General features: G+C 43.5%; 1 protein-coding gene and 1 pseudogene across 1 annotated transcript in view; one reads left to right on the forward strand and one right to left on the reverse strand.

Annotated features, from left to right (window-relative positions):
- Positions 1–1,867: 1,867 nt before the first annotated feature.
- Prmt3 (protein arginine methyltransferase 3) overlaps positions 1,868–25,513 on the reverse strand; it is a 99,899-nt gene continuing 76,253 nt past the window's right edge. The window contains exons 14-16 of the mRNA XM_004650814.2: positions 9,456–9,506; positions 9,174–9,261; positions 1,868–2,816 (exon numbers count right to left, since the gene is read on the reverse strand). Of these exons, the coding sequence (XP_004650871.2) occupies positions 2,707–2,816; positions 9,174–9,261; positions 9,456–9,506 (249 nt within the window). The 3' untranslated portion in view covers positions 1,868–2,706. The remainder of the gene's footprint in view (positions 2,817–9,173; positions 9,262–9,455; positions 9,507–25,513) is intronic.
- Positions 15,212–15,307, forward strand: LOC123459701 (annotated as a pseudogene).

Genomic DNA, 25,513 nt, shown 5'->3' on the forward strand with positions numbered 1-25,513 from the left:
CTGTGTCTATGTGTGTGTTTGGGGGGGGCGTGCACCAGAGTTTCTTACCACTGCAAAGAAGACCAGACAGATATGTTACTTTTTGCGTGTAGCTCTTTGTGGGCAACTGAACCCAGTGCCTTTAACCAGCACGCCATTCCCCCAATCCTAGCACATGCCTTTTTATTTTTTTAATTTTGAAACAGTTGCCCAGGCCAGTCTGGAACTTGCAGTTCTAGCTTCCCAAGCATCTAGGTTACAGGTGTGTGCCACCTGTTCGACAGCTGCAGCTATTTAACAACCCCATGCCACACCTCAAGAGCCCCCCTGTCTTGGACCACTCCTTCCAGTGCCGGCTGCAGAACATACAGAAGATGCTCATCTCTCATGCACCACACATGGTGACGTTAGCTTCCACAAAGGCAAACAGGACAAAGATGCGTTTTCTTAATGGCAAGAAAATAGATTGGTGTCTGTAAATGCCCATGCACCACAGCATAAAAGGACACTCATCTGTCACTGTCTAGGGCTATGGAGCACTTACTCTTTACAACAGTTCAACAGCAGAAGCTGCAGTTGAAGAGTCAACTCTTGGAAGCCCTTGCCTCAGGAAACGCTTAGCTATGGGACAAGAGCGCTCCACCCTGGGAAGGTGAACCGCAAAGAGCTCAGACGGCTGGACGGGGGAGTGTGAGGCTCTTTGGACGAAGATCCCAGAAAACAAGACAGGTGCTAAGAAGGAATCGTTTTTGAGAGCCAACTTAAACAAGCTTGAGACATGTGTCACTTTGCACATCTGGTTTACATGGGACTGGGGAACTGAACCTGGGTCCTTGGGCTTTGCAGGTAATTGCTGAGCCTATTTCCAGCCTGAGAGCTAACTTTAAACAGTAGGAAGTATCGGTTCACAGAAAAAAAGAAAAAACCCACAAAATTGGATGCTTTCAGCTAAAGAAAATCCATCCATCTTCCTATGGGCCTCTGCACTTCTCACCCTCATCCATGTATGTCTGTGCAGAAAATCTCTGAAGACCAAATTTAAACAAGCTGGACACGGACACACACATGAAATCATAGCTACTTGGAAGGCTGAGGAATGACTGCTTGTGCCTAGGAGTTCCAGACCAGCCTAGGCAACAACACAGGAAGATGGCATTCTCAAAAAATAAACAAACAACAAAAAAAAAGACCATATAAAAATGTACCTTAGTGGGTACTATCAGAACTCTGCATTTTCAGTAGTGTGCTGAATTCAAATCCTGGTGGCAAGACAGTTGGGCTGTTTGATCCAGTGAAAATACCAATCAGGCTTGTAAGAAGGCAGTGCCAGCATCAGAAGCCCCCACTCCACCCTAGATGACAGCTCAGTCTTCTAATGGAAACCAGGGGACAATTCCCTTTTGATACAGGTTTTGCCATTCTGAGTCTCCTCTGTGGCCATGTGCCAGAGTAGGCAGCCACATGGCATGGCAAGCCTGGCAGCTTCCAAGCTGGGAGCATGGGTGCTATATGCTCTTTGGAAAGGCTGCCTGAATGACCAATGACATCACCTCACAGTCACCGAGGCACCCATCTGAACACCTGGGTGTACTAACAAAGTCTGCCACATTCCCCAAGGAGAGGCCAAGGAAGTGGCTAAGAGCAAAGAAGACCTGGCGGCGGCTGTGGGCCCCAGAGCTCCTGCATTCAGGCTGCGCTGTGTGCCGATGCCTGCTTCTGACAGAGCAACAGACACGTGCCAGCATTCCCACTAAGACCCTGTTTTAGTTTTCAGTGCTAAGAATTGAACCTAGGGCCTCATACATGCTAAACACACCTTCTACCCCTCTTATTTACAAAAAAAAAAAAAATTCCCCCAAGACCTGTTAAATGCTTATGATCTCACAAAGGCATTATGGAATATTTTAATGCTAAAAATTGTCTTATACATTTTATTAAGTATTTCCATTTCTTTCAAACCAATTATAAATGAGTTTCATGGTGACACAACTTTCTGAGACACAGGGCAGCTCTGCACATCAATCATTTGCAAAAGGTACAAGGCTGGTCGGAGCAGCGTTCAGCCTCTGCAGAAGAGTCTGAAACCAGGTTTGTATAGGGGCTCTGCCTCCACGGGCAGGGTGGCAGCAGCCACGGGTACAGAACACTGACCAGTGAGGAGCAGAACAAGTGAGGAGTGCGGGGGCTGAAGAGGCCAGCCAGACATCCGCGGAGGATGCAGGGAAGGAGCTGTGCTGTGTGCTTGGTGCTCTCTGGCTGGAGGACCGAATCGACCCAACTACCAACAAGCTTGTTCTGAACACCCCTCCTCAGAGCAGCGCAGCATATGTGCCCTTCTTTGTGCTGCTAGTTTAATAAAACAGCCCAAGTTAATACATTATTACTGCTTACAATTTATAGTAAGAAATGTATAAAAACAAAACAAAACAAGGAGACTGTAAGACTGTCCCAAAAGTAAGCCAATTCAAACAGTGTCCAGCTCAGCAAGGGAAGGGTGACTCTCAGTAAATGTGGTCAGCTGACTTCTGAGACTAGGACCCCTGGGGAGTGCAGGGGTTAGTAGCTCCCTGTTTTCAGCTGAGATCCCCAACTTTGAGCTCTAGATTGCTGGGAAAGGCCCGGCCATCCCTCACTGCTGTGAGTCTACCTGTCCCACTGGCCCACCTCACCCTACACCAGAAATGCAAGTTGTGCTTCACGCTTCGTGGTGGCTGGACGCTGTCCTGCTCACTGGAGGCTGTAAGTGTGGGTTGAACTGTTCAAGGTCAGTGTCACGATGAGCGAACGAGGATCTTTCTTGTTCTTGTGAACTGTGATTTTTCCTTTCAAGGCTTCCCCTAGGAAAGACAGAAGAGCACGTGTTCAGGAACACAGGGGGTCTGGCCTCGAGACAGTAAGCAGTGACACTAGACAGTCTCTTTATGCAGTGCTGTATTACACTACTTAGAAGACTTTTGATTTCATGATTTATTTGAGTCAGAGTCTCAGTCTAGCCCAGGCTGACCTGGAGCTCACTCTAGCCCAGGCTGGCAATCCTTCTACCTCAGTCTCAGTGCTGGGATTACAGCCGTGAGCCACCATGCCTGGCTCTTTTTAATTTTTCTTTTTAAATTTGAACTTAAAGTTTTTAAAATTTATTTTACTTATTTTATAGAGAAAGAGGCAGACAGGGAGAGAATGAGCACACCAGGGCCTTCAGCTGCTGCAGACGAACTCCAGATGCATGTTCCCACCTTGTGCATCTACCTTACGTGGGTCTTGGGGAATCGAACCTGAGTCCTTTGGCTTTGCAGGCCTTAACTGCTAAGCCATCTCTCCACAGACTTCACATTTTAGAGTAGTTTTTACGTTTCACTAATTTTTGTTGTTGTTGTTTTGTTTTTATCAAGGTAGGGTCTCACTCTAGCACAGGCTGACTGGAATTCACTCTGTAATCTCAGGGTGGCCTCAAACTCACTGATCCTCCTACCTCTGCCTCCCAGTGCTGGGAGTAAAGGCGTGCGCCACCACGCCTGGCCCTGTTTCACTGATTTTTGAATGAAGCAAGAACGACCTGTACATCACAAGGATCCAGTTCTTTCAGGAGAAAGTAAAAAGTACAGATAACTGACCTTCTATAGGAAAAATAACATCTGGAAAATTAATATAACATAAATTTCCAGACATATGTGTGGTGTATACTATTTTCATGACTTATAGGAATACAACATTTCAAAGATTTCTTGCACATGCACACATACACTCTCTTACTCAAGTTAATTAAATGGCCCACAAAGGGTCATAGTAATAAATACATAATTTACACTGCAGGACCCCCTTCAATTGCCCAAGCCTAACTGAAGGAGCAAGGCAGTGGCTGCCAGAGCATACGGATCCGTGTCATTAGTCAGTGTCAAGGAGATCACGGCTGCTGTGCAGTGAGCGTGAATGGGCACTGCAGAGGACTCACTGGAGACAGCACCCGTGCCCACCTCGTGCTGCCGCGCCAGTCAGAACAAAGCTGATCCTGTGACTCTGTTCTGAGCTTCAGACACTGCACCGGAGCCGTGAGTGAAAGCACGCCGTCACTCCTAAAGCTCTGCGGCAGGAGTGACGTGGGAAAGAGCCCAGCTCTCCAGGAGAGGCAAAGAAGCCGACAGACTGCTCTTCAAACTTTTACTCTTTCTCTCACGGCGTAAGCATGTATGGGCAGCACGTGTGAGGAGGCCAGAGGAAAATGTGAGACACTCTCCTCCATTGTTCTCATTGTACTTCCCTGAGACAGAGTCTTTTACTTTTTAAATATTTTTATTTATTCATTTATTTGAGAAAGAGACAGATAGAGAGAGAATGAGTGCAGCAGGGCCTCTAGTCACTGCAATGAACTCCAGACACATGTACCACCTTGTGCATCTGGCTTCATGTGGGTACTGGGGAACTGAACCTAGGTCCTTTGGCTTTGAAGACAAGTACCTTAACTGCTACGCCATCTCTCTACCCACTTTTCATTTACTTTGTAGTTTCTGGAACTTGAAGCCAGGGCTTCACTCACACCAGACAAGTGTTCTACCACTGAGCCACTGAGCTTCTGCCGGCGCTAATCGAAGTTTCAGGTTTCAAGTGCGTGGAACAGACTTGCACTTCAGTGTCACAGCTGTCACACACATCTGAAAAGTAAAGCTGCACGTGACTTTTGAAAAAAATTATTTATTTGAGAGGGAAAGACACAGAGTGAGAGAGTGAGAGAGAGAGAGAATGGGTGCACCAGGTCCTCTAGCCACTGCAAATGAACATGCGCCCCTTTGTGCATCTGGCTTACGTGGGTCCTAGGGAATTGAACCAAAGTCCTTTGGCTTTGCAGGCAAGCACCTTAACTGCTAAGCCATCTCTCCAGCCCTGCACGTGACTCTTAAAGGAAAGTAAACACCTGCCTTGAGAGGAAGTGCTCTGCAAGTTTACCCTCCACATTCTGGAAGACAGGTCCTCCAGTCTCACACTGTTGGCCTCACAATGCCAGAAGGAGTTCAACCACTCTAGTATGCATTTTATTTTAGAACTCTTTTTAGAACTAGTTTGTGTATAAACCAAACCAAATAAAGCACTTCCATTTTGTTCTCAGTCAGATGTATTCTAGATGAACTAGTATTTCAGGTGAATCCCCAGGCTAAAAAATTTCCTATCCACTTGTTTTTCCTGCTTTCTATGGACCAACCCTACCTATTTCCAGAGGTAGACTTGGCACTACAAAACCCATTTACTGTTACTGCGGATATTAACATAAACATACAGACACAGATAACCCATCTTGACAGAATGACATAGGTAAGTTTTAAATATTCTTTGTATTGGGCTAGAGATGGCTTAGTGGTTAAGGTACTTGCCTGCAAAGCCTAACAACCCAGGTTTGATTCCCCAGTTCCCATGTAAAGCCAGATGCACAAAGTGGTGTATGCATCTGGAGTTCATTTGCAGTGGCCATTCTCTCCAATTCTCTCCTCTCTCTCTCTCTCTCTACTTGCAAATAATTAAATAACATTAATAAACAATATTCTAGCTGGGTGTGGTGGCACACACCTTTAATCCCAGCACTTGAGAGACAGAGGTGGGAGAACTGCCATGAGTTCGAGGCCACCCTGAGACTACATAGTAAATTCCAGGTCAGCCTGGGCTACAGAGAGACCCTATCTCGGAAAAAAAAAAAAAACACAAAACAAAACAAAAACGAATATTCTAGGGGCTAGAGAGATGGCTTTGTGGCTAAAGCACTTGTCTGCAAAGCCAAAGGACCTTGGTTTAATTCCCCAGGACCCACGTAAGCCAGATGCACAAGGTGGCACATATGTTTGGAGTTTGTTTGCAGTAGTTGGAGGCCCTAGCATGCTTGCTCTCTCTCTCAAATAAAAAACAATATTCTGTGTATTAAAAAATCTTGTCATATTACCTTTGGGTTACTAAAATAAGTTTCACATATGACAAAATTTTCTAATTAGACTCATGACTGTCACGTTACTTAAAAGTTTGTAGTGTGTTTTAGCATAAAATATTCGGAGTTTAAGCCCAACTTATATATACTCTCTTAAATATGTCAGGAGAAGATTGCAATACCAACCTGAAAGAATACAGTGAAATTTTGAGAGCATCAGAGGTGGCAAAAAATGGGCTCACCACATCTAGTAGCTAAATAAATGCCCTGGGCACAGCGCCATGCAAAGTAATGATGAAACTATGAGATGCAGGACAAGCATGTTAGTGTATCACTTACTACAGGCAAAGTCACAGTATGAAACACAAGCCACACTACCCCACAGATCGTGTTCCCTACAACTACGTTCCTGTTCTATTGCTTGGTGTGTGTGTGTGTGTGTGTGTGTGTGTGTGTGTGTGTGTGTGAGTGAAAACCCTTTTGGGGCAGAAAGGAGCAATTAACTTTTTGAGGAAAATGACAGATTTACAGAAATGACCCCAGTTTGAACAGGGTAAGAATTCACCAAGTAAGAGGTCAACATAGATAGCTGTGCAGAACACTACCTTGGATAAGCCACAGAAGCATTCAGGAGAGTCAGCTAAACATGCCCAGAGCAGGGCTGGAGTGGGCTTCAGTGTAAGTGCCTGCATAGGCACAGGAGAGGTCCTCCTCTCTCACACCAGGAGCACAGCGAGGCAGTCCTCCTCTCTCACACCAGGAGCACAGCGAGGCAGTCCTCCTCTCTCACACCAGGAGCACAGCGAGGCAGTCCTCCTCTCACACCAGGAGCACAGCGAGGCAGTCCTCCTCTCTCACACCAGGAGCACAGCGAGGCAGTCCTCCTCTCACACCAGGAGCACAGCGAGGCAGTCCTCCTCTCTCACACCAGGAGCACAGCGAGGCAGTCCTCCTCTCTCACACCAGGAGCACAGCGAGGCAGTCCTCCTCTCTCACACCAGGAGCACAGCGAGGCAGTCCTCCTCTCTCACACCAGGAGCACAGTGAGCAGTCCTCTCTCACACCATTTGTCAGTGAGTCAGTCCTCCTTTAATAAACACACTAGCCGCACAATGAGTCCATCCTCACACCAGCACTATGGTGAACGGATGGCCACAGTGAGGAGCAAAGTGCTGGCATTTATTAAGTGGATGCCATCTCTGCCCTGCTTCAGTCCTGCTGTGTTCAGTCTTGCTGAAGCCAGAGTAAATGACACCATCAAGTCCTTATTTCCACAGCACTGAGACTTCAGTGTGAAGGAAGCAGCAAGTTGTAGCTTCCTCTAATGCTATTCGTTTGCACCTATTACATTCAATTTATGCATCAACCATGATGTCAAAGCTGTGTTAGAACCCTATAAAACAGCATAAACAGAGACTACCATGGTGATGATCTGGGTGTGTACTGAGCATACCCTAACACTCCACCACATGCCTGCACTTCCTGACATCCTTCACTACCTGTGACATGGAGACCCTCTTCAGCCTGCCTGACCCTACTTCTAACCTTTTATAGTGGCCATCTATGGTGGTTTGATTCAGGTGTCCCCCATAAACTTAGGTGTTCTGAATGCTAGGTTCCCAGCTGATGGATATTTGGGAATTAATGCCTCCTGGAGGGAGTGTATTGTTGGGGGCGGGCTTATGGGCTTTATAGCCAGTTTCCCCATGCCAGTGTTTGGCACACCCTCCTGTTGCTGTGGTCCATCTTATGTTGGCCAGAGGGTGATATCCACCTTCTGCTCATGTCATCGTTTTCCCCTGCCATCATGGAGCTTCCCCTCAAGCCTGTAAGCCAGAATAAAACTCTTTCCCAGAAGCTGCTCTTGGTTGCGTGATTTCTACCAGCAATGCGAACTGGACTGCAATACCATCTCTACGATGACTTTTCCTATGTATGTATATGCAAGACAATTACATTTAAACACCACATAAACAGTACAGTACAGTAAAGGAGTTTGTCAGATATCATCCATCCATTTACCCAAACATCAATCCAGCCACCCACTCATGTAGTAGTTGATTATTGACACATGGTCTCACTCATGGTCTCACTGTATATAGCAGGCTGGCCTAGAACTTACAGCAATCCCTCTGCCTCAGTCTCCTGAGTGAAGCTGTTTTAGAGTTTGTTCTTTGTGGTCAACATATGTTTACCCATCTTCTGAAGAAGTACATTTAAGCTGTTTCCAATTTTGCATAACTACAGATCACTGTTAAGATGACAGAGACTGTTCAGACTACAGGTCCAGGAAGAACTTTACTGCTGGTGCAATGGAACATTGAGACTAAACTAACGACATCTAACAGCCAGAGTACATAAGTTGGTTTGGCACTGTGTCAGCCTTTTCCTGAGGTGGCAGTGAAGGGTACCATCCCTTTATTGAAACTGATGCTTTGAGCATTTCTGCCTTGCAGAAGGCTTTCCTTGAAGGCGGGACAAGGAGACTTTTATGGATTATAATTCTTGGAGCAAGTGCATAAGTGTGTGAATTATCAGTGAACCATTAGTAAGATTAAAACAAAGGGATGACCCAGGTGTGGTGATGCATGCCTTTAATCCTAGCATTTGCGAGGCAGAGGTAAGAGGATCGTTGTGAGTTTCAGGATACCCCCAGACTGCATACATAGTGAAATCCAGGTCAGCTTGGGGCTGCAACAAGACCCTACCTCGAAAAAACCAAAAAGACTACAGAAGTTAAACAGCCCTTGAAAACTATGGAGCATGTGAGTAGGTGGAGAGGAGATGGCAGAAAGCATTCTACCTAAATCTCTTGAGCCCAGTAACTACTGAGTCACATTCTCTCTAATTTATGCCTTCTATCAGTTATTTGTTTAGTCACTCAGGAAATGAAATAATTTTTAGTTATATTTGCATGCTATTAATTACTAAAGAAGCATTTTCTCAATTCTTGTGTCATGGTTTTGAGCTATATACACTCTCTATTTATTTTGGAAGGTCAAAAGTAGTACAGCTTGGTGATAGAGCACTTGCCTAGCATGCATGAGGCTTCAATCCCTAACACTGCAAAAAGCCAACAAAACACTATCAGACTCAAAATTGTACATTTTCTTGGAAAAGAAGTCTTTAATTCAATGACATATACCTAAAACATATGGATGTAGAGCTATGAAAACATCTCGCTGTAACAACCATGATACTACTCCACGTATCACACAAACATGGCTGTGAAATGAGCAACCACTATTTACTTCTGAATGCATACACTATCTTTTCTTTCTCTTTTTCTCACCTGCTTTAACTGAAAACGGCTTTTCCAGTAGAAATATTGTTTGTTTCCAGTGTGTTTTGGTGCTCTGAGGCCCGGTGGAGAACACGACCTGCATTGGGGAAGTTCAGAAGCAGCTGATGATGTACAGGATTTTTAATATCATGGTACATTAATCTACTAAATCAAATACAAGTCCAATTGCTTATAACAGCAAAATGCTTCTGATCAAACACCTTGGGGCACAAAATCAGATACAATGTACTCTGCATAACTAATTCTCATGAATCACACACATGGACTTACCTTGTTGAGGCAATTCTTTTGAAAATATATATCAAAGTAGCCAGCAACCGCCTGTTTAAAAAGAATATAGATGATTGTTAAACCAATCACATGATGCAACAATTAATCACATAGCCTTTAAGACATGACACATTAGAAACCAGATCAGACATGTCTTAAACTTAGGACAGGTCACTATTTTCCTATAGAAGATGTTCTAAGTACAGTTAAGTAATACAACCAGCTTTCCCCATAGAAACAGTGTAATAATAAGGACAACAGGTTGAACAAATAATATAGGTGTAATTGACGTCCAGAAGGTAAGAGCTAAGCCAACCTGCACCCTCAGCTCCAGTTACTTCCAGACACCTGCCTGGCAGGCAGATGCTGTGAAAGATGAGCAGCTCTTCTCAGAGTCCAGCCTACTCTGCACGACCATGGCCTCCACCCACTATGTCCTGGTTTTGTTATGACACAGAGAAACACACCCTCTTATCCAGCTCACCAGTTCTTATCATAGGTCATTATGACCTCCTCTAATCTACTTCAACCAGTCTTAAGCAAGTTACTAAGAATAGTTCTGTTTTGTTTTTTTCTTCTTTTTTTTTTTTTTTTGAGATAGAGTCTTATTCTGGCTCAGGCTGACCTGGAATTCACTATGTAGTTTCAGGGTGGCCTCAAACTCACAGTGATCCTCCTACCTCTGCCTCCCAAGTGCTGACATTAAAGGTGTGAGCCACCATACCTGCCCTAAGAATAGTTTTGCTAGAGGATAAACAAAATGATTTTTAAATGGTACCTATTTTTTTCCTAAAAATAAAATGAATATAAATAATAGCAGGCTGGTAAAAAAAAAAAAGTCATATTTAAGGGCTGGAGAGATGGCTTAGTGGGTAAGCCACATGCCTATGAGTCTAAGGATCCATGGTGGCGCATGCGCATGGAGTTTGTTGGCAGTGGCTAGAGGCCCTCGCACGCCTTTCTCACTCACTCTCTCCCCTTCTCTCTGTCTCTAATAAATAACTAAAAATAAATTAAAAAATTCATGTTTAAGCAAAAACCCAAAAGGAAAATGTTAAAGTTAGCGCTAAGGGTTACTGTGACAGTATGGAAAGGTCTTTTATAAGAAATAAAACACATTCAGATAAATACATCATTTCACTTTTTTTGTGTAAAATTTAAATACCATTTTTTCCTCTCACTAATGGATTAGCTTGACAATCTATTTTCAAAACAGCATTAAGTTAAGCTTATCAAGTGTTTAAAAATAAGACAATGATTATTGAAAACTATTAAGGCAATGTGAAGTCTGCTCTTTTACTAGGAATGTGGTGTTTTATCTATCTCGTAGAGAAAATATGGGTTGGGTCCAAAGCAAATTCAATATTCAACCTTGAAGTTCCTTACATAGACATGAGGAGACAGCCAAAATGCTATCTACAATTCTGCCAAACAATCACAAAGCAACATGGTGTTCAGATACAGATTACTGTGGAAAGCCATGGGTTTGAAGCACAAAGTTTCTAAACAAAATCTTGTTTTCATTTTTTTATTACTTATTTTGCATGTGTATGTGCTGTGTGTATGTAGAGACCACACTGATGAGCCCATTTTCTCTCTCTCAAATAAATAAGACATGGGATCCACAGAGGTGAAAGAAAGAAAAATCAAACCTGAGATGCGGTCCTATAAACCAGTTGAACTTATTACTTTTTTTTTTTTTTTTTTGGTTTTTTGAGGTAGGGTCTTGTCTCACTCTAGCTCAGGCTGACCTGGAATTCACTATGTAGTCTCAGAGTGGTCTTGAACTCATGGCAATCCTCCTACCACTGCCTCCTGAGTGTTGGGATTAAAGGCGTGCACCACCACACCTGGCTTACTATTGTTTTTATTTCTGCAGAGCCATTTGCTTACCTCACTGTCCTCCCCCTGCACCCCAGATAGGGTCTCATTATAGCCCAGGAACTCACTCTGTAGTCTTAGATTGACCTTGAACTCACAGCCTTAGAAGGCTACCTCAGCCTTTTAAGCACTGAGATTAAAGGTGTGCACCACCATGTCTGGCCATTTTCTTTTCTATCAAACATGCCAACAACACTGAGAACATATGGTTAAATTGCTCTTTTTCTTTTCTTTCTATTTATTTTTTAAACAAATTTTAAAAAATATTTTACTTATTTGAGAGAAAGAAGTAGATAGAGAAAGAAGACCACAGTCCATAGCCACTGCAAATGAACTCCAGATGCATGTGCCACCTTGTGCATCTGGCTTTAAGCAGGTACTGGGGAACTGAACGGGGTCTTTTGGTTTTACAGGCATGTGCCTTAATTGCTAAGCCACCTCTCCAGATCTCTTTTTGTTTATTTATTTGAGAGATGGATAGAGGCAGACAGACAGGGGGAAGAGAATGGGCATGCCAGGGCTTCCAGCCACTTTAAACAAACTCCAGACACATGTGCCTCCTTGTGCACCTGACTTATGTTGGTCCTAGAGAATCAAATCTGGGTCCTTTGGCTTTGCAGGCATATGCCTTAACTACTAAGCCATCTCTCTAGCCCTTGTTCTCTTTTTCTATCAAATATAGCAGCTGTTTTGAGAAATGTAGTTAGATCACACTGTTTTCTTTTAGAAAATACTTATTTGTGAGGCTAAAGAGACAGAACAAGTAAGCATGGGTACACTAGTGTCTCCTGCTACTACAGATGAACTCCAGATGAATGCGTGCACTGCTCTGTGGCCCTGTTTCTACATGGGCACTGGGGAATCAAACTCAGGCTGGCAAGCCAGGCAAGCAAAAGCCTTTAACTGCTAAGCCACTTCCCCAGCCCACTCTGTTTCTATCACCCATGCTAGCTGCTTTGAGAATATCTGGCTAGATCACTCTGTTTCTGTCACCCATGTCACTGCTCTGAGGACATCTGGTTAGATCACTCTCTGTTTCTATCACACGTGCTAGCTGCTCTGAGAACATCTGGTTAGATCACTCTTTCTATCAAATGTGCCAGCTGCTTTGAGAACAAGGCCACTCTGCATATAGAACACAACGTGCAGCTATTTTACAATTATGGTTTCACCACCCTGTCACCATCACCATGACAGGCAATTCCTGTGTCTATTGAGTGTTGATTGCAATGCACTTACATTTTCTCTGTGGAAGTCATCCAAACCAAAGAACCAACCACTGGACAGGAAATTGGAAGCAGTGACTACTAGGTAACAGCACTAAATAACTGCAGCGCTTAGTTGACATAATCCTGGCAAATATCAGATAGGTCAGAAGCCAGAGCACGGACCACGTTTCTCTTCTGCCCACACGTATGTCTCGTCACAGCGCTGACGACCGCTTAGTAGGCTGGTCTAATATGCAAAGCCAGGCCTTGCACACACACCTACAACCTGTTTCTCCAAACCATGCCAGCAGAGATCCGAAGAGGAGAGACAAGGAGTGGTGATGAGTAGCAACAATGGAAAGCAGACAAGAGACAGAGGGAAAATACAGTGGATTTCCAGGATGGGTTGATCACTCCTAAAATCTGTCAAGAACCTGCCACCATTCTGTGAAGCACACAGGGAGATAATACAAGCACATGGCTTGACCAGGTAGTCTTAATATTGTAGGATTTGAAAGCTGTTGCAGAATAAGTACTTCTCCTTTTTCCTGCAGATTTCACACAGGAATACGGGAATTCACAGCATGTGTAGAGAATCATTTTTAAAAATGTTGCATACACATTTTGCTTGCTTACTTTGTATGTGTAAGTAAAGGCAGCTCTCTTGAAGACTGTCTCAAGCCTGAGTGTTACATGTGCTTGCTGTGATGGGTCTTTATAAAGGGGACACTGAGTGCATGTATGATGGTAGCCACTGAAATAGAATTAGTCTAGACTTCTGAGGAAAAAGGAAATTAAAAATTATCATGATCACTATCACCTGCAGGGAGCCATTCATCATTTCTGTTCCTCACTGGTATCACGTTGCACCAGCGTGTGGTTACAGCAGATACAATTAGGCAGCTGGCACGGGCGGAGAGGATAATGTGCTTTTGATGGCGTTTACCCAAGCATGGAGACAGCGCTGTAACCCATGCAGCAGGATCACTGCGACAAAAAGCGAGTCATTGTTGGCTGGATTATTTCTTTCAAATTCTTAACACGAAATTTAAGCACCAACTCATGTTAAGTCTGAGGCCAAGAAAGAATAAGCAGACAACAAAACAAAACAAAGCAAAGACGATTACAGTTTACATCATCACATAAAAGCCAGCCGACCCCGGAAAACACAAACGTGCACGCCACAGCTGCCACGCACGGGGCAGGAGCAGGAGCTGTGCTGGGATGACGGTGCACAGACCGCGAGGGGAAACACTGCAACCACCTCCAAGGCTGACTGATACCTGAACTTACACTCTTCTTCAAGTAATTCATTTTCTCCCAAGAGTAAAGCTATCTTTGCTTCCTTTGTGAGCCCTCCAGGGGACCATGCCCTAAGTGCCATGTGCGCCTTGAGGACACTGCCAGGCTAGTGTTTAGCATAGACTCAGGGGGTGGGAACAGCAAAGAAAGGGACAAAAGGTCTAAAAAGAAAAATGCACTTTCACTACAATTCACTTTTGGGTTATTTAAATTCTTTTCAGGTAGCAACTGAAACTTCCTCTTGATTTAGACTGCTCTCTTAAATTTTCAAATTGCTTATTAAAAAGTATTTCTGGGCAAACCGAATCATTTGAAGAGTGTACAGTTTTGCTTTGTAGAAAGACAAGGCGACTTCCTATGTGGCTCAGGCTAGTGCTTAATTCCTGGGCTCAAATAATCCTCTCCTGCTTAAGTCTCCTGAGTGGCTGGTACTAACAGCCTTCCCCAAATGCATGCTGGTGACTAAAACACAAGTATCTGAAATTTTAAAAACGATCACCTTGGCTTGCCTCAACTGTACATTTATTCATGACAAGAAACACAAGATGACATGATTTTATATAGTTATTGTTCATATCAGTAGGCTTACCTCAAAATCTTATTATTATCTATTATTATTATTGTCATTAGATTTTCTGAGACAGTCTCACATAGATCAGGCTAGCCTAAAGCTCACTGTGTAGCTGAGGCTGGTTTTCCACTTCTGGTACACCTGCCTCCACCTCCTGAGTGCTGGCATTACAGGTGTGCAACACTATGCTGGGTTTACAAATCTTTTAATGCATATGGGCATGTAGGAAAGTACTGTGGCTGTAGGAATATGAGACTGTAGAGGCCTGGCTTCAAGCCTCCAGGGGATGCTAAAAAATCAGTATTGACACTATTTTTATAACATGGATAATACATCCAAGTTTACAAAGCACAGTAAAAGATTAACACTCTAAGGACCTAGGTTTGATTCCCTAGTACCCACATGAGCAAGATGAACAAGGTAAAGCATGCACTTGGAGTATTTTTGCTGTGGCTGGAGACCCTGGCGCTCCCATTCTCTCTATCTGCCTCTTCCTCTCTCTCTCTCTCTCAAATAAACAAATAAAGTATTTTTAAGAAGATTAACCAGTGCTTGCTATGGCAGCACATATTCTAAAATTGGAAGGGCTGGAGAGATGGCTTAAAGGTTGAGCGCTTGCCTGTGAAGCCTAAGGACCCCAGTTTGAGGCTCGATTCCCCAGGACCCACGTTAGCCAGATGCACAAGGTGGTGCATGCATTTGGAGTTTGTTTGCAGTGGCTGGAGGCCTTGGTACACCCATTCTCTCTTCCTATCTGCCTCTTTCTCTGTCACTCTCAAATAAATAAATAAAAATAAACAAAAACCTTTAAAATTGGAATAATACAGAGAAGATTAGCATGGAGCCTGTGCAAGGATGACACACAAATTTGTGAAGTGTTCCATATTTGAAAAAAAAAAAAAAAGATTAACAAGGCTGGAGAGATAAGGAATCATGTTCTACTCTCCAGATCCCACATTAGCCAGATGCACAACAGTGAGGCAAGCACAAGGTCGCATATTCCCACTAGGTGGCACAAGCATCTGGAGTTCAATAGCAGTGGCTGAGGCCTTGGTGCCCCAATTCTTTCTCTCCTCTCTCAAAAATGAAATTAAAATGGAACAATTATAATTTATGTGAACAATGTTTCTCAAAATACAGCTTGTACTGGACTCACCTACCTTCTTCTTGACATCCAAATGAAACCATGGAAGGCAAAACACTGGATAAGAGGGAACTACTAACAAAGACTTTATCTTGCCTTTTACTTACAGACATTGTAATGGCTTGGAGGTTTGTAAGTATTTTACTTGTTATTTTCAAGGGAGAGAATAGGCATTGTGTGTGTGTGTGTTTGCGCGCGCGTGTACATGCGCTCACACACACAGGTGGGCATGCCAGGGCCTTTTACCACTTTAAATGAACTCCAGATGCATATGCCACTTTGTGTCTGGCTTTACACACATGCTGGAGAATTGAACCTGGGTCATCAGGCTTTGCAAGGAAGTGCCTTTAACCACTCAACCAGCCCCTGGAGTTGTTATTTTTTGGTTTTTGGTGGATGGGTCTCACTCTAACTCAGGCTGACCTGGAATTGACAATGTAGTCTCAGGGTGGCCTTGAACTCATGGTGATCCTCCCACCTCTGCCTCCCAAGTGCTGGCATTAAAGGCATGCCCCATCATGCCCAACACCCCTGGAGCTTTACTAGTAGTACTGTGATGCTTTCTGAGTGACAAACATTAATATGATGTATTTGTGTTGCATTTTATATGCAGAATTTGATGAAATTGAAAAAAAAAACACCATATTCAGGCTATTTTATGTGTATGATTGTAGATTAACTTTCATCCATCTTGGAGAATTCTCAGCCATTGTCTTGCCAAATATTTTGGATTCCCATTTAAGCACTTATCACACTTCTCCTATCCAGTGATTCTTTTGCCCTTCCCTCTCATGCCTCATTGACATTCTTTACACTCATGTAACAACCTGCTGCTAAAATTATATTGTGTGCAGTTTCAGGGTGTCTTTCTTTTTCAAAACCGGCTCTTTATTTTTTTAATGCAACTTCTTTTCTCCCTGGATGCAGTGAACAGTTATTTCAAAATCTATGGCCATGTAAATGATGACTGCACTATCCACAAGAGTTCTCCTGCTGTTTCTGCCATTTCTTGCGCTGTGACGCTTGGACCACTGTAAAGTGGTTGCTTCAAACTATGTTCTGCACATTTATTTTGAAAAATTACTGAATAATTTTAGACCTATTACAATTATCTTCTATAAAGTATTTTTTGTTTTTGCAAGGAAGCTGGTGGGGGTAGGGGCAGTAAATCAAGATCACCTTGACCATGTCCAAGGATTCAGATTTCCAGAGGCATCAGACATGCCCAGCTGACAGTTCAGCTAGCTTCTATGTGGCATTCCCATTTTCCTTCTACACACCCTTGAAATCAGTCTTTCAGGTTCTAGCCAAACCCCAGGGAGTTACCAGGGTCTACTTACATACTGCTACCCACAGGAGTCAGAAACAGGGCCCCATGAGCCTGGGAAGTTGCTTCCTGACTTTAGGTGTTTTTAGGGCAAGATCAGCCCCAAACATTAGTCTTGTTTCTTTTCTTTTTCTTCTCCTCCTCCCTCCCCCTCCTCCCCTTCTTCTTCCTTTTCCTTTTCTTTTTTTTTCTCTTTTGGAGACAGGGTCTCATGTAGCCAAGGTTGACTCTGAACTCACTGGATAGTGGAGAAGTACCATGAACATCTGGTCCTCTGACCTCCACCTCCTGAGCGCAAGGATTCCAGGTGTCTGCTATCACACACAGCTTATGTGATATGCAGAACTGAACACACAGGGATTCGTGCATGTAAGCAAATGGTCATCTGAGCTAGAACCCCTTTGTGCTTTTTTCTTCTAACTCCTGGATGGGCAGTATACTACTTATTATTCTAAGACTTTGCAGAAGGTAGTATTTTCTATTTTGTTCAACTTCTGTAATTATTCTTAGAAAAAATGTAGTTTTGCTTCATATGGTCTACCATTAGAATAGGCAGATTGTTCACTGCACTGGTTTCTCCTGCACCATGTCTCCAACCTCCAGCTCTACGATCTCATCTGTTACTGCCTCAGTTTACATGTTCCTGATGGCCGTCTTCGTGAGCACACACTGTGGACTGTGCTCTGCCTGCTAGCACCGGCTTTCCCTAACAGCATTCACATGACCAGTCTTTGTAAACACACAGTGTGGCCAGCTTGGGCTATAGTGAGACCTTACTTTGAAAAACCAAAAAACATTTTAGCCAGACATGGTGATGGCACACCTTTAATCTCAGCACTTGGGAGACAGAGGTAGGAAGACTGCCATAACTTCAAGGGCACTCTGAGACGATATAAGGAATTCCAAGTCAGCCTGGGCTAGAATAAAACTCTACCTTGAAAATCCTCCTCACCTCAAAAAAATTGAACAAACTTTCTTTTTTGAAAGTGAAGCATGAGCCATCATGGTGGCACCTACTAGTAACCCCAGCAATCAGAAAGTCGAGGCAAAAGGATCATGAGTTTGAAGGCAGCCTGAGCTTCACCAACATAGCTAGACTCTGTGACAACCAGAGTTTAATGAAGCCTGACATGATTGGGTTATTAATCCAGCATTTTCTATGTGCCAGGCAAAGCTGGACATACTTGCATGAATTATATCACACAGCTAGCATCATCTCTACTTCTAAAATAAAAAGCTAGAGAAAAACAGTAATATAACTAAAGTCATATTGGAACCCTCCTGTCAATGCATGCACACACACACTTAGAAGATATGAATGCCGATATTCACAATGGTTTCTGCCAGGATATAGTCCAAAGAAATCTGAACTGGGAAGGTGTTTTTCTTATAGGTCGTTTCTTCAGGGATCGCGCGTGAATCAGAGAGAACACCACCTGGTCAAGCTCATTCATCATCATGACCTAGTAACGGGCACTGGCACCTTCTGTGACAAGCTGGAGCACACTCCCCTGACAGCTCTTGCCCGAGCCACTGCTATTAATAATTTAGCTATGTTGTTTCCACACCCATTGCTGTGCTTGAGCTGGACACCTTCATCCTGCTGGAGGACACTTACTTTGACATCACAGGGGTCAAGCATGACCCTGACACTGTCTAGATCGAGTGAGTACAATATAGCTAAGAATTCTAGGACACCATTCAAAGCTGTTTCAGAACAAACTGGTATTAAAATACTTTTAAAAATACTTTAGGGCTGGAGAGATGGCTTAGCGGTTAAGCGCTTGCCTGTGAAGCCTAAGGACCCTGGTTCGAGGCTCGGTTCCCCAGGTCCCACGTTAGCCAGATGCACAAGGGGGCGCACGTGTCTGGAGTTCGTTTGCAGTGGCTGGAAGCCCTGGCGTGCCCATTCTCTCTCTCCCTCTATCTGTCTTTCTCTGTGTGTCTGTCGCTCTCAAATAAATAAATAAAAAATGAACAAAAAAATATTTAAAAAAATAAAAAAAAATACTTTATTTATTTGAGAGAAAGAGCGAGAGAGAGAATAGGCACACCAGGGCCTCTAGCCACTGCCATCTTGTGTATCTGGCTTACCTGGGTCCTTTGACTTTGCAGGCAAATGCTTTAACTGCTAAGCCATCTCTCCAGCTCTAAAATACTTTTATAATTCAATCTGGAGGCCTTAAAAGTCAGTGATAAAGCCGGGCGTGGTGGCGCACGCCTTTAATCCCAGCACTCGGGAGGCAGAGGTAGGAGGATCACCGAGAGTTCGAGGCCACCCTAAGAATACATAGTGAATGCCAGGTCAGCCTGAGCTAGAGTGAGACTCTACCTTAGAAAACAAAAAACAAAAAAAAAAGTCAGTGATAAACTCTTTGATCTGCACTTGAGACACTCTTCACAGCCCAGCTTTCCAAAATCAATACTGACTACATGCACCCATTATTGTTCTCACTTCGGGGCTACACACTCTGTGGATGCTTGTATACTCTCTGACCAGGTGTGAACAGTGATTTAACTACTGTAGAAGTGCTAGAGAGATGGCTCAGCACTTAAGGTGCTTGCCTGTAAAGCCTAACAACCCGAGTTCAATTCCCAAATGCCCATATCAAGCCAGATGCACCAAGTGGTCCATGTATTTGGAGTTTGTTTGCAGTGGCTAGAGGCCCTGGTGCACCCTTTCTCTCTCTGCTGGGTATGGTGGTGCATATCTTTAATCCCAGCACATGGGAGGTGGAGGTAGGAAGATCACTGTGAATTCTGTGAGTTCAAGGGCAGCCCAAGGCAACAGAGTGAATTCTAGGTCAGCCTGGGCTACGGAGAGACCCTATCTCAAAAAAAACCCACCATGTTTATATACATGCATGTGTATGTATATGTGTGTGTGTATATATATATATATATATATATGTAAGTATGCATATATATAGTTTTCAATTCTTGACTTGTCTTTCCATAAAAAATATGTAATATTTTATTATTATTTATTATATGATTTTCCCCCTTCATAGGTCATTACTCCAGGGATTGCCACCTAATCACAGAGAACACTACCTGGCCAAGTTCATTCATCATCATGACCTAGTAATGGGCATTGGCAGCGGAGCACATAAATAAATGCTGTAGGAAATTCATTCTGCTATCCTCAATAAATATGCACCTAAAAGTAAGTACAAATAGGAAGCATCTAACTTATTAAAAATTATTTTTCTTCATCATGTTTTAAGCAGAACGTATAAAAGTGAATGGAAAGTAACTAACATAGGAATGGCTTGAACTCCAGATTTTAAAAGGCTAAAATTTCTAGGGTCTACTGTCAAAGGCTTTAGACATTGGGGTTGGAAAATGAGAGAAGATTCAATGAAGTAGATTTTATAGGCAATGCACAGGGTGACCTGGAATTTAAATACAAAATAAAACCCAAAACTATATAACATCTCTTTTATTTTCTCACTTTTAAAGCTGTGTGTGTACACATGCCATAGCATATATGCCACAGTCCGAGGACATCCTTGTCTTCCACCCTGTTCAAGGCAGGGCCTCGTGTACCTCTGTGTATGCCAAGCTAGCTGGCCCATGAACTTTCTGAGAGTCTCCTGTGTCTGCTTCCTGCTCGCAGTAGGGGATTACAGATGCTTTACCTTGTCTGTCTAGAAACTCTTAGACACATACAACAGAAAGACAAGGCCTTCATTTCCAGTACTTCTCATTACGCAGAAGGTCAATCACACGAGGGTCATCTCGGAAAATCAAAATTACTCTGGAATATCCTTAGTGTGCTGTTGTATTGAAGACTAACAAAGACCACCCATCCATAAGTTTGGGACAATGAATTTTTCAAACCACATCATAATTTATTTTTGGGCTGAATTCCTGATAAAGTAAACAATTTATAAAAGAGTCACATGTTGTAATAAAATACATAGTTCTCTTTAAGTGGACACTGACAACCTACCACACAAGCCTGGATGCTCAGAGCTCAGATCCCTCCTGCTCCCAGGCTGTTTACCTGGATGCTGACAATGGATCAGCCTGGATAAGTTATATTTGCATATGATGCCATTCTTTTGGGATTTGCTTTAAAAAAGCAAACTGTTAGAACCCACCAAACTTAAGAACAATTTATGTCATTTTATGACCACTTAAAATACTTTGTCAAACAGCATATTTAAGGGATTTTTAAAACATAACCTTTCCCTTTATGCAATTTTATGATTACCTAAAATACTCTGTCAAATACTGTCAGTATGTTTTGAAGGATATTTAAAAATATCCTCCCCTAAATGGATTTGGGTTGACTCCTGTATTTGGACCATGTATGGCAGACATGAGAAGAGAGGCCACACTTGTGCCTTTCATACACCATGTATTAGTATCTGAGCTTCTGATCCTGCTCTAACTGTATTCTTCCAGCTGTCTTGAAAGACAGTGTTATAATACATCAAAAAGTAACCCCTAACTATAACTTTTTTTTCCTTCACTCATTATCAGTTTCTCCCTCAAATTCTCTCGACTTGACCTCCAAGAGAATTCTTGAGTGTGGCTGCTTTTCCTCCTTTTCCATTAAAGCTACCTTGTGCAACTCACTGCCACTTCTGGGCTAAGCAACTGAGCAAGCCTACTCTTAGCCACCTACATGTACTCCGGTCTCAGGATCTTCCCAACCCTATCACCCAGCTTAATCAGCATCAACCACCACCTCCCATGGTTCTAAGAACAGAGAAAACACGGATGATGAATGATCTGGGATGTTCTCCCCTCTGCAGACACCACTTTTTCTTCTTTGTGTAAACTTACATGTATTAGGTGTACACACCAACAGGGGTCAGTCGGCACAGCATCTCCACAAACGAACATAGTATGTACTGATCAAATCTACCCCTCCTTCCCTAGCATGCTTCCCGGGAGCTAGCAGTCACCACCCTACATGTAGTTTTCATACAGGAGAGGGAACACACGGTGCCTGTCTTCCAGTTAACACAGTGTCCTTCAGTTCCATCCATTTTGCTAATACAATTCATTCTGCTTTATGACTGAACAAAGCCCTACTGAGCGAGTACAGACACACACTGTTAGAAAGGCACTCAGCTGGTGATGGGCTCCTAGGCTGACTCCACATCTTGCCTTATGTGGACAGCTTAAGTTATCCCTCTGGAGACACACCTGGGAGTGGGCTAGCTGCATCACATGGTGGTTCTACTTTTGGTCTCTGTGCTGAATCTCCACACTGCTCTCCATAAGGACGCCTAGCTCACCTGTCTAGCAGCATCTCCACACTGCTCTCCATAAAAATGACTAGCTCACCTGTCCAGCAGCATCTCCGCACTGCTCTCCATAAAAATGACTAGCTCACCTGTCCAACAGCATCTCCACACTGCTCTCCATAAGGATGACTAGCTCACCTGTCCATCAGCATCTCCACACTATTCTACATAAGGACGCCTAGCTCACCTGTCCAACATCTCCACACTGCTCTCCATAAGGATGCCTAGCTCACCTGTCCAGTGGCATCTCCGCACTGCTCCCCATAAGGACGACTAGCTCACCTGTCCAACAGCATCTCCACACTGCTCTCCATAAGGATGACTAGCTCACCTGTCCAGCGGCATCTCCGCACTGCTCTCCATAAGGATGACTAGCTCACCTGTCCAACAGCATCTCCACACTGCTCTCCATAAGGACAACTAGCTCACCTGTCCAGCGGCATCTCCACACTGCTCTCCGTAAGGACGCCTAGCTCACCTGTCCAACAGCATCTCCACACTCCTCTCCATAAGGACAACTAGCTCACCAGTCCAGCAATAGTGTGCAAGAGGCTCTCCCCTGCAGCTGCCTTCTAACTGGAGAAGCCTGCCTGCAGTTCTAAGTTCTACCTCCTTAGTGATGGACAGTGTTGCTCACTTTTCATACTTGTTTCTTTCGAGCGTGTCTATTCTAGTCACTGTCCATCTTTAACTGGAGTGTAAATTGGTGTTTGAGTTCTGACTACTACGAGCACACTCTTGGATGAACAGCTAGCAAAGACCCCACTCTGTTGTCTCTCCCTCTGGTCCCCGCCTGTCACTGGTTCTTTCTTTTGCACACAGAAACCTTTTCCTTTGATGTAATCCCACTTGTCAATTTTTTCTCATTTCCTATGTTTTTGGCATCTGTTGGGGTTTGATTCAGGTGTCCCCCATAAACTCATGTGTTCCAAATGCAAGGTCCCTAGCTGATGGCAATTTGGGAATTAATGCCTCCTGAAGGCAGGGTATTGTTGGGGTTATGGGTGTTTTACCCAGCTCCCCCTTGCTAGTGTTTGACATACTCTCCTGTTGCTTTTGTCCACCTGATGTTGGCCAGGAGGTGATGTCCACTCTCTTTTCATGCCATTGTTTTACCCTGCCATCATGCAGCTTCCCTTCAAGTCTATAAGCCAAAATAAACACATTTCCTCCCACAAGCTGCTCTTGTGATTTTTGGCAACAATCAAAAGCTGACTGCAACATTAAAATTGGTACCAGAAGTGTGGTCGTTGTTGCTAGAAACCTGACTGTGTGGCTGTTGGCTTTTGGAGCTGATTTTTGAGAGGAATGTGGAAGGATTTGAAATCTTGGCCTATGAAACACCTTTTTGTACTGTAAATACAGCTTGATAAACTATTTTGGTCAGAGTAAGAACTATGGACTGTGAGGTCTGGCTTATGAGGGTGAGAAAGAACTTTGTAGGGACCAGATTAAAAGCAGTTTATGTGAGAGGCTTGCTGTTATGCCCACATCCTGAGAACTTGTGCAGGGTTACACTGCATAGAAATGGACTGGTGTGAGTGGAGGGATATGGCACAGACAGAAATAAATCTTTGGGCTAAATGAAACTTCTGCCCATTCAGCTGCAACTGTTTGAGAAATTACAACCATTGAGTTAGACCAGCTGACCTGCATTAGAAAACAGAAAGAATGCAGACTCTTTTGAAGGGGGTTGAATGCTGAAGGAGTGTCCTGTTCTTCAAAGTCTAGATTAACAAGTTGATAGCCTACCTGGTACTATGGAGTATATAACAAATGCAGGAAAGAGAGGGCCATTGAATTTGCAACACAGTTTTGTTTTTTGGAAATGGCCCTGAGCAGTATGAAGCAGACTTGCTGGATTAACTACTTGGAGACCCAATGGAGCCATGAGGATGAACTGTGAGTTGCAGTGGAGACCCAGTAGAGATGCCAGGACCATGAGATGGCTGCTAAAGAAGTTTCCAGCACTGGATGAAGTTTGCTGGGACTGTGAGTAGCCTAGGTAGAGGTGTAGAATTGGGACTCCAAAGATTCATCATTGGTTAAAACAGACCTAGTGACTCATCACTGGTTAGAGTTGTTGGACTTGGAGGTACATAGTTTGATGTTTGCCCTGTATAAATCTTGCATTGGTTTAATATTTCTTTGTTATACCCAATGCTATCTTCTGCAGTGTGAATGGTTATTCTGTGCCATTATGGATATATTTTTTTGGGGGGGGGATTGTCTGCTTTTGGTACTATGGTTCAAAGACTTGGACTATGGGGATGTTTGAACATCACTGGGATTGATAAAAACTATGGGGACTTTTATAGTTGGGCTGACTGCACTGAATTTTACATCATGTATGGTTCAATTTATGGGGGCCAGGGACAAAATGTGGTGGTTTGATTCAGATGTCCCCCCATAATCTCAGGTGTTCTTTTTTTAAATTTTAACTTTTATTTATTTATTTTTTTAAAAATTTATTTATTTAATTTATTTATTTGAGAGCAACAGACACAGAGAGAAAGACAGATAGAGGGAGAGAGAGAATGGGCGCGCCAGGGCCTCCAGCCACTGCAAACGAACTCCAGACGCGTGCGCCCCCTTGTGCATCTGGCTAACGTGGGACCTGGGGAGCCGAGCCTCGAACCGGGGTCCTTAGGTTTCACAGGCAAGTGCTTAACCACTAAGCCATCTCTCCAGCCCAAATTTAACTTTTATTAACATTTCCCATGATTATAAAAAAATATCCCATGGTAATACATCCCTCCCCCCCACACTTTCCCCTTTGAAATTCCATTCTTCATCATATTACCTCCCCATCTCAATCATTGCACTTACATATATACAATACCAACCTATTAAGTACCCTCCTCCCTTACCTTAGGTGTTCTGAATGCTAGGTCACCAGCTGATGGCAATTTGGGAATTAAAGCCTCCTAGAGGCAGTATAATGTTGGGGGTGGGCTTGTGATGTTCACCCTCTGCTCATGCCATCACTTTCCCTTCAAGTCTGTAAGCCAAAATGAACCCTTTCATCCCACAAGCTGCTCTTGGTTGGGTGTTTTCTGGCAGTGATGAAAAGCTGACTATAACAGCGTCCTAACCAGAAAAGGTACTTCTTTACCAGTGTCATGAAGTGCTTCTCCTGTTTATTTCTGACAGTTTTAGGCCTTACATTCGGGTATTTGGTCCAATTTCTATACAGGATGAGAGACAGAGGCTGAGTTCAGTCTGCACGTGGCTATCTAGTTCTCCTAGCTCTGTCTGTTGAAGAGGCTGTTCTTTCTTATGTGTTTGTTTTGGCACCATTGTCAAGTGCTAGTTCCATCCATATGTGTGTGTATATTTTATATAATTTCATGTTGAGGTA

This window comes from Jaculus jaculus, chromosome 3, assembly GCF_020740685.1.
Source record: "Jaculus jaculus isolate mJacJac1 chromosome 3, mJacJac1.mat.Y.cur, whole genome shotgun sequence".
NCBI classification, from domain to species: domain Eukaryota; kingdom Metazoa; phylum Chordata; class Mammalia; order Rodentia; family Dipodidae; genus Jaculus; species Jaculus jaculus.